Genomic DNA, 10,007 nt, shown 5'->3' with positions numbered 1-10,007 from the left:
AAAACGGGTGACACCTGTAGCTCAGTGTGTAGGGCACCAGCCTCATATACTGAGGGTGGCGGATGCAAACCCAGTCCCAGTCAAACTGCAACAAAAAAATACCTGGGCGTGTGGCAGGCGCCTGTAGTCCCAGCTACTTGGGAGGCTGAGGCAAGCGAATTGCCTAAACCCAGGAGGTGGAGGTTGCTGTGAGCTGTATGACGCCATGGTACTCTACCGAGGGCGACAAAGTTAAAAAAAAAAAAAAAAAAAAAAGAAAGGAAGAAAACCCTAAACAAAGCCAAATAAACAAAAAGCAGGGAGCCACCACCCACACTCTTGTGGACTCCAGGACTCCAGGCTCAGCACACACATGTGGGGCGAAAGATAGCTCCACACACCAACAGGAAAAGGACTGTTTTGTAGATGACGTTGGGGAAATGACTTAACTTTGAGACAAAAATAAAACAGAATTTTTACTTACATTCCAACTCAAATGTGAAGCTGTGGTATAAATGGAAAAGATAAAATGTAGGCTATATCAACGACCTTGGTGTAGTGAAGTACATTTCTTTGAGACAGCCTCACTCTAGGGCCCAGGCTGGGCAACAGAGCTCACAGCCTTGAGCGAAGGACTCAAGTCCTCACCACACAGCAGAAATATTGTGCCGTGCTAGCTTACAGCACCCCACAAAACTGTTACCACCCAAATTAAGTAGTTACCAAGATAACCACCCAGCCAGGAAAGTGCCCAGTGCTCTCTTAGGAGGGCCTCATCATTTTCCTGCCGTGAGATGGCAGCTCAGGCTGGCCCTGACTGTTTTAGAGCTGCCTTGGTGTCCTTCAGTCCTCTGGGGCTGACTGTAATACTAAAATCCACCCCCCACCCTTGCCTGGTAGAGAACTGTAATGCCAACACAACATGGGTTTTATGACCGGGCACAATGGCGGTACCATGCACCAGTGATGTGTTTTGCTGTGAGCAAGCAAAGATAGGATATCAAAGCTTTGCTGTCACTTGACTGGGAAGGGATTTTAGGCAACACCACAGTGGGGGTAGACACAGATTTTACAAGAGCCAGTGAAGAATCCTGTGCAACCCAGGAACAAGCGCCCTTGTAATTAACTTCCAACAAACTCATCTAACTTGCCAAGCTAGATTTGTCAGTCATTCATTGGCCTCTCAACTCCCTCTCACTTTGGGAGGTAGTTTTTCTATACTGTCCTGGGATTTTTCCCCCAAACAAACCTCAAACTCCTGGGCTCAAGTGAAGCAATCCTCCTGCCTGGGCCTCTATGAAGATAGAACTACAGGTACCACCACACACAGAAGTTTGGGTTTTTTTTTTTTTTTTGCAGTTTTGGCCGGGGATGGGTTTGAACCCACCACCTTCGGTATATGGGGCCAGCACCCTACTCCTTGAGGCACAGGTGCCACCCAAGTTTGGGGTTTTTTAAAGAATTTTTTGTAGAAACAGGGTCTCGAACTCCTAGCCTTAAGTGGTCTTCCTTCTTTGGCCTCCCAAAGTGCTGGGACTATATTCATGATATATATATATTATATTCATTATATATATTATGCCTGGCCAGGAAAAAACTTTCATTTATTTTTTTTAGCAGACCCAGGCTGGGTTCGAACCCACCAGCCCTGGTACACGTGGCTGGCGCCCTACCCAATGAACTATGGGCCTTGCCAGGAAAAACTTTTTTTTTTAAAATCCCTCCCTTTAATGTTAATGTATTTTTACGGTTTTTCTTTTCTTTTTTTTTGGCCGGGGGTGGGTTTGAACCTGCCACCTCTGGCATGTGGGGCCAGCACCCTACTCCTTTGAGCCACAGGCACTGCCCGGAAAAACTTTTAAATAAAATTTCAAAGGCACAATCCACAAGGGAAAAAACTGAAGAATTTAATGACATTATAATATGACCTAACAAAAAAAATTTTTTTTTTCTTTCAGACAATCTCACTTGGTCACCCTTGCACCCAGCACTCTACTGCTGTGGTCTCTTAGCTCACAATAACCTCAAACTCTTGGGTTCAAGTGATCCTCTTGCCTCAGCTCCTCAAGTAGCTGGGAGGATAGGCACCTGCCATGACACCCAGCTATTTCTTAGAGATGGGTTCTCACTATGGCTCAGGCTAGTCTCCAACCTGTGAGCTCAGGCAATCCACCCACCTCAGCCTCCCAAGTGCTGGGATTACAAGCGTGAGCCACCAGCCCTGACCTAATAAAATTAATAAACACAAGAGAAGGGGAAGGGAAAGGGGGTATTTATAATGTATAAAACCTACGTGGCATTATCATATTTGATTTTATTCCAAGACAGATTTTTATGAAACACTTTTACACCTTTAAAGGAGACACCTCTGAGAACTGTTGTCACCATTCAGTGGCAGCTGTGACGAACTACCATTGCCCTGCACAAGCGAGCCTACCACAGCTGCTGCAAGTGAACCCTCAGCACCATCCCAACATACATGCTGAGTCTAACTGCCCTTTACACTGTCTTCAAAAAGGTAATCTGTAACTTGACACTGAAAGCACTTAATGAACAAACAGAAGTAGACAAAAAGAGAAGCAGGTATACCTTTGAGACTGAAGACACAAATTGTTGCTGGAAGAACAGCTGCAGTTCTAGTCACTGGCAAACTAGCAACTGTATGAGCACAAGGCTGGAGAAAGATGGACAGGCCCTGCGCATGATGCCGTGTGGTCTGCCCCTCAGTGCCACCCAGAAGGAATGGCTGCTTGATACCAGGTAAGAAAGTTCAAGCATCAAGCTCACTGGATGGAACAAAACCCCAACAGCATTTCAGATAGGTTGCATCACCCCTTGGTGGCCAACCTCACGTGGGAAGCACAGACACTGGTAACCAAGCCAAAGCGATTCACTACAAGATACAAGACCTGAGGCATGTTAGGAGTACCCTGGCCAATTAATTCTATGTGGTTTTTTCTTTCTGCTTCAGTGATACATGATGAGATGGATGTAAACAATTCTAAGAGAACTATATATATATATGTGTGTGTGTATATATATATATGTGTGTGTGTGTGTATATATATATATATTTATGAGACCAAGTCTTACTCTGTCGCCCTGGGTAGAGGTTGTAGCATCACAAGCATCACAGTTCACAGCAACCTCAAACTCTTGGGCTCGTGACCCTCTTGCCTCAGCCTCCCAAGTAGCTGGGACTATAGGCACCTGCCACAATGCCGGACTGTTTTTAGAGACGAGGTCTTGCTCTTGCTCAGGCTGGTCTCCAACTCCTGAGCTCAGGTAATCCACCTGCCTCAGCCTCCCTCAGTGCTAATCCCTCAGTGCTAGGATTAGAGGCTTGAGCCTTATAAACCACACCAGGCCTGAAAAGTGTTTATAACATAAATTGAGGTGATAAGAAAGAGGTGTTGTAGTATAATCAGCAGCATTCTACCTTTGTTAAAATAAAGCCCAAGTACCTAAGATGTGTTGTACAATGTAATAGCATCTTAGATTTTATGCAGTCTAACGTAAGAAATAACAAACACCTTCAAATCATCAAGGAGTAACAACTCCAGTAGAGACTGGGCAAAGCCCAGAGCAGAAGAATGAGGGTATGACAAGTTGCCCAAGCTTTGCAGAAGTGAGAGAAATGTCACTCAGACCACGGTAGCTCTCACTGCACACTTCTTTGACTGGCAAAACATGACTAGGCTGCACTTTGCCAGACTGGCCAGGGCAGAGGGTGCAGGCCAGGTTCAGCACCCCAGTAAGTACCTGTCCTACTCTTGTCCCAGGTGCTCTCAAGCACTTACATGGCAATGTAGATAGCATAGGCCAATGAGCAGATGGTTTGGTGACAAGCAAGAAGCACAGGGAGGGGCATGTTAGGCACACACCTCCTTTGCAAAGGACCAAACCAACAACAGGACACATTGTGTGAGGACACAAACAAAATGCAAATGTGAAGAATGCTGGAGTAGCCACCTGGTGGTGGGAGGGATGGGAGCACCACACAGTGGTCCTGAGGGCACTGCTACTACCCCTTGCTCTGGCTGTACAACCATTTCCTTAGATCCTCCAAGCCAATAATCTTTTTTTTTTTTTTTTTGGCTGGGGCCAGGTTTGAACCTGGCACCCCTGGTATATGGGGCTGGCACCCCACTCCTTGAGCCACAGGTGCTGCCCAATAATTTCTCTTTTATCTAAGGAATTGGATTCTATTTATCACAAATTAGCTTACTAGCTTATGAAAGAGAGGCTTTATCACCTGCCAGTATTCCACTATCCTGTGGGGGCTGACCCACTTGACACATGCAAAGCCAGAAATCAGCCTGGCACACTCACAGGTCTAGGGCCCATTTATCCCATGGGGGCCTGACCGCTGGCCTCAATATCTCCAGCCTCTGACAGATGCCTGGCTGGGTGGGTACTGACTGAAGACATAAGGGAGGGGGGACACAGGGCACAGCCTCACCTAGTCCAGCTACACTGCTGTGGTTCTCCAGCATCACCTCCCTGTAGAGGGCCCTCTGGCCAGGGTCCAGACACTGCCACTCCTCCCGAGAGAAGTGCACAGCCACATCGCCAAACGTCACCACCTCCTGAAAGGACATACACCAGCACCCCAGGGATCTCTGGGTGCCAGTCCCATTCTGTTCCCACCCCATGGCATATCTCAGGCAGGTGCAATATGGGGCTGAGTATGACAGCAGGGCTCCTCTGGCTCTAAAATCCCGGGGAAGGCCAGCTTGGGTTGAGAAGGAGGGCCCAGTTTCTGGGAACTGTACAACCCTCTCCCATCAAGAGCCTCAGCCAGGCCCTGATTTGGGCAGGGGTTATTTACTCCCCTCCAGAGGAGAGAAAAAGGACCTCCCTGAGCCAGTCAAGGGCCACGGCAAGGGTTAAGGTAGGGTCTGGCCCAAGGGCCAGTGGGCAGGCAGAGGCAGAGTAGAAGATGGAGGCTTCATGGGGCAAGTGAAGGAAGAAACAGTGGCTTCCTACCATGAGGCTCGGTTGGGCATCCACACGTCCTGGCTGAGACACCTGTTGGCAATTATGAAAAGGTCAGGTCAGGATGCTAAAAGCCCCCTCACTTCCCAGTTAATTGGGGGGGGGGGGACAGCATTGAGTTCCTTGTTCCTTTATAAACAACCCCAGACATTACAGAAGGCATGCAGGGCTGGGCTGAAGCAGCCATGGCCCTTCAGTGAAGGTCCCTAAAGCCTAGTTCCTTCAACACATGTGTGTGACATGTGTGAATCACTACACAAACACTTAAGGAGTGGCTGCCACAGGCCAGGTATTAAGAGGACGCAGCAGTGAACACAAAAGAATTCTCCCTTCATGCAGCAGTATAGTAAAGAGTTAAATAACCACACAAATACAACCATGAAGTGCTGAAGAATTTAAAGTAGAAAACTGACCAAGTCTAATAGGTCACTTCCCCAGAGACCTGGCCAAGGTGATGGGTAGTGGGGGATGAACACTCCAAGCAGCAGGAACAAACTGCCACAGTGCCTGAAGCAAACGTGAGTGGGGTTGGATGAGCCAGTGCAGGTGGATCGAAGGCAGCAGGGGAAGGCAGGGAGAGACTGGAGCAGACCGAAGCCAGAACAACGGACTGTAAGGAAAACAGGAGTGGATACAAGAACCCATAACCCCAAGTAGATAAATTCCAGTCTCCAGTCACATCCAGCCACAGCTCACGGCTGTTACCAGGATGGCACCAACACTAAGGATGTAAGCTGATGTTTGTCAATTAGCCAATGACCCCAAGCACTCCCTGGGAGGTCAGAACGGAAAGAGGAGGGCTTCCTAGGGAAACACTTGCCCCAGAAAGTGGTTGGGAGTGGAAGCCCTGGGCTGACTCAAGCAGCAGGGACCACAAGGCGCCTGGACAGGATGCAGCTGCTAGGGTTTGCTGCTGTGTTCCCTGCAGAGAAGGGCAGGCCCTGAGTAGGGGCAGCCAGAATTCAAAAAAGACAAAGGGCCTTCCCCACCCAAGTCACCGCCGTTTTTGCCCGTCTCTAATTCTAGGCCTTCCAGATACAACAGGTGAGGAAAAACGAGAAGGCCCTAGAAGGAGGTGATCACGCAGGAGATCACCGAGTTCCCAGGAACAGGCTTAGGCCTGGAGGGAAGGCCGCAGCTAGGGTTCGTCCTGCTCCGGCCTCTGACACAGGAACCAGCGGGCGACGAGGCTACCATGTGGCCGAGTCTGTAATGAGCTGCAGGACTCGGACAAATGCCCTCCGCTTCTCGGCGACGCTGGTCAAGATTGCCGCTGTTGGCTCGGTGCCTATAGCTCAACCGGCTAAGGCGCCAGCCACGTACACCTAAGGTGGCGGGTTCGAATCCCCAGCCCGGGCCCGCCAAACAACAATGACGGCTGCAACCAAAAAATAGCCGGGCGTTGTGGCGGGCGCCTGTCGTCCCAGCTACTTGGGAGGCGGAGGCAGGAGACTCGCTTGAGCCCAGGAGTTGGAGGTTGCTGTGAGCTGTAATGCCACGGCACTCTGCCCAGGGGGACAGCTTGAGGCTCCGTCTCAAAAAAAAAAAAAAAAAAAAAAAAAAGATTGCCGCTGTTACACCACCTCCCTTGACAGGCTCTCACGGCCGCTCCAAGCCACCTGAGCCATCCGCGAGTCCCCGAGGAGCGGCCCAGGGACGTCAGTGCGGAACGCGGGGGCCTGCAGGCCGCCGCTCCGTCTGAGAATCCCGAGTCCGCGCCCTCCGCGCCGACTCACCCTCCCCTAGGACAGCCAGAGGCTAGAAAACGCGCGACGCTGCCGGAAACCAATTTCGGAGGCCCGCGCCCGCCGCTCCCAGCTGACTTCCGGCCGTCGTGTACAGCTCGGAGGCCTGGCCCTCTCCGTGGTTTTCCAGCTTAGCCTTTCAGGTTCTGGGGAAGGAGCAGCGCCGGAGCGGGAGGCCCGAGACCGAGGAGGTTTGAGTCGGGAGCTGAGCCTGAAGACCCAAATAAGGAGGGCGGGGCCAGCGTCCAAACCCTCGGGCGGGAGCGCAGCGAGGAAGGGGCGGAGCGAGAGAGGAGGGACTTGGGAGGAGCCGGGAAGAGCAGGATGGGGCGGTGGAGAGGAGGCCGGGGCCGACTGGAGTCTCGCCGCCCCTGCGTGGGTGGGAGGAGTGGACCTCCGATGAGGCAGGCGACTATCCCAGCTCCCGGTCACCGAGCGCTGGATCCCAACACTGGCCCTGTCTGGGCCCAGCCCATCAGCTTTTTCACAAGATAAAGTACCTGCTGGACAAGTACCAGGTCCCAGCCCCGCCGAGACACCAGGACTAGGCCGGGCAAGGGTGGGGATAGTGATCAGCTCCGGGCGTCTGGGGACCGCGATGGGTGGGGTCAGCAGGAGAAGCAGCCGCAGAGGCAGGGGGCGAGGGGCGCCGGGTGCGCTCTCAGATCCTTCCCGCTGCACTCCCACCCCTCCGCGCTGGCCGCTTTCCCTGGAGCCCCAAGGTCTGTGTTCTGCCCGGCCTGCTTCTCCTGACCCAGCCCCAGCCCCGCCTCCTAGGGCTCGGCAGCACCCCGAGTCCGGGAGGGGCACATCCAGGAAGTCAGGCAAGGCCTCTCCAGAGCCCACCCTCCTCATCTCTGCCTCGGGTCCCTGTCTGGATCATCTGCGTCTACCTGGCCAGTGGATTTCTCCTACCTCTGGCTTCCAGTTGATTTGGCCCTTGGGGAGCCCTGACAGGAGATTGGAGGGAGGGGAGATAAGCCAGGGCGCTGGTTATCATCTGTACACAGAAACCTGGCAAAAGATCTAGTTCCATGAGAGCACCAGTGCGTAAAACTTGGGAATCAGGCCCTAAAACTTATGGGAAATGTTGACAGCCATGGTTAATGTAAAGGATCTTCTGCAGTAGCCTATGCACACAACATAGGCAGCAATGTCGCCACTCACGGGGGATGAGCACATGGGTAGAGACCCAGGAAGTTCTCTAGATGCCCGTGTGGAGGGATGCAGTGAAATACTGGGTAGATGGGCCAAGTTACATAAAGTAGTGGTGCCCGCAAGAGTCCACCTGGGAAAGAGAACTGTAGCCTGGACGTGTGGGTCTGCTGAGCGCCCTGAAGAGTGTGCAAGCCACAAAAGGGCAGCTGCCTCCTTTCCTCCCCCTTGGAGTCTGCCTCTTTAGAATCATCCCTGAAGGCTCTGTGCCTGTGGCTCAAGTGGCTAAGGCACCAGCCATATACACCTAAGGTGGTGGGTTCGAATCCAGCCCAGGCCTACCAAACAACAATGATGGCTGCAACCAAAAAAAGAAAAAAAATAGCCAGGCGTTGTGGTGGGCACTTGAGAGGTCCCAGCTATTTGGGAGGTGGAGGCAGGAGACTCACTTGAGCCCAGGAGTTGGAGGTTGCTGTGAGCTGTGATGCTACAGCACTCTACCCAGGGGGACAGCTTGAGGCTCTGTCTCTTAAAAAAAAAAATCCTTTCAGATTTTCACTTTGTCACCATTGATAGAGTAGTGTGGCATCACAGCTCACAGCAACCTCCACCTCCTAGGCTTAGGCTATTCTCTTGCCTCAGCCTCCCAAGTAGCTGGGAGTACAGGCGCCTGCCACAACACCCGGCTAACTTTTTGTTGCAGTTTGGCTGGGCTGAGTTTGAACCCACTACCTTCAGTATATGGTGCCAGTGCCCTACTCACTGAGCCATGGGTGCTGCCCAGTCCTGTTTATTCTTAAAAAGAAAACTGATCCTTTGTAAATCCATGCACACTCTGGGCAAACAGCAAATACGTTTAGAATGCAGAGAAAAGATGGAGAATAACTTACTGCCAACTGCTAATGGGTTTGTCTGGGACCAAGTGTGGGGTGAGGGATAGAAGAAGAGGGGCTTTTATTTCCTATGTCAATATTGAGGTTTTATTGTTTTTACTATAAATATTATTTCAGTAACAAAGTACAAGGAAAGTTTCACAAAGTCTTGGAATGGGGACCAGAACAGATAGTTTTGGCTATAGGACAAAGTTTTTTTTTCTTTTTTGTTTTTTTTTGAGACAGAGCCTCAAGCTGTCACCCTGGGTAGAAAGCTGTGGCCTAATAGCTCACAGCAACCTCCAACTCCTGGGCTCAAGTGAGTCTCCTGCCTTCGCCTCCCAAGTAACTGGGATCATAGGTGCCCGCCACAACACCAAGCTATATTTTTTATTTGCAGCCATCATTGTTTGGGGAGCCAGGGCTGGATTCAAACCCACCAGCTCAGGTGTATGTGGCTGGCGCCTTAGCTGCTTGAGCCACAGGCGCTGAGCCAGGAAATTTTTTTTATATCAAATACTTCATAACTAAAAACAAAGACCAGGCGCAGCACCCATACCTCAGTGAGGAGGGCACCAGCCATATACACTGAGGCTGCCAGGTTCGAGCCTAGGCTGGGCCTGCAAAACAATAATGACAACTATAACCAAAAAATAGCCAGGGCTAGGCTTGGCACCTGTAGCTCAAGCGGTTAGGGCGCCAGCCACGTACATCAGAGCTGGCAGGTTCGAATTCTGTCCAGGCCTGCCAAACAACAATGACAACTAAAACCAAAAAATAGCTGGGCATTGTGCTGGGTGCCTGTAGTCCTACCTACTTGGGAAGCTGAGGCAAGAAAACCACTTAAGCCCAAGAGTTTGAGGTTACTGTGAGCTGTGACGCCATGGCACTCTACCCAGGGGACTAGCTTGAGACTCTGTCTCAATAAATAAATAAAAGCAAAGAATCAAGGAAATATTTGTATCAATTCCTCAATTCTGAGATGGAGTTTTTTTTTGCTACTCCCTGCAAAGGGCAAAAACTGACAAAAACCCAACAGCTTATGGTTTGTATCACAATTGAGGAAAGGAATTTGAACCCTAACATACCGAGGTCTTATAAACCCAGGAAAAACGGGTGTAAGAGTTAATAGGTAATTTACTCACCAAAAGACAGAAAAATACAAATTAAAATGAGATTAACAGGGCAGTGCCTGTAGCTCAGTGAGTAGGCTGCCTGCCACATACCACAGGGCTGGTAGGTTTTTTTTTTTTTTTTT

At 50.7% G+C, this 10,007-nt stretch overlaps 1 protein-coding gene across 3 annotated transcripts in view; it reads right to left on the bottom strand.

The window, feature by feature from the left end:
- ZNF7 (zinc finger protein 7) overlaps positions 1–6,890 on the bottom strand; it is a 23,100-nt gene extending 16,210 nt beyond the window's left edge. The window contains exons 1-3 of one of the 3 annotated variants that reach the window (XM_023508404.1): positions 6,714–6,890; positions 4,969–5,010; positions 4,442–4,568 (exon numbers count right to left, since the gene is read on the bottom strand). In XM_023508404.1, coding sequence (XP_023364172.1) covers positions 4,442–4,568; positions 4,969–4,971 — 130 coding nt within the window. In that variant the 5' untranslated portion in view covers positions 4,972–5,010; positions 6,714–6,890. Of the gene's footprint in view, positions 1–4,441; positions 5,011–6,171; positions 6,241–6,713 lie in introns of those variants that run through there. The other 2 variants (XM_023508403.1, XM_012813122.2) reach the window with 2 other exon arrangements.
- Between the last annotated feature and the right edge of the window lie 3,117 nt (positions 6,891–10,007).

This window comes from Otolemur garnettii, unplaced genomic scaffold (assembly GCF_000181295.1).
Source record: "Otolemur garnettii isolate 467f Iridium unplaced genomic scaffold, OtoGar3 scaffold00245, whole genome shotgun sequence".
NCBI classification, from domain to species: domain Eukaryota; kingdom Metazoa; phylum Chordata; class Mammalia; order Primates; family Galagidae; genus Otolemur; species Otolemur garnettii.
The sequence above is the reverse complement of the archived record's forward strand: the minus strand, read 5'-3'. Positions and strand labels throughout refer to the sequence as shown.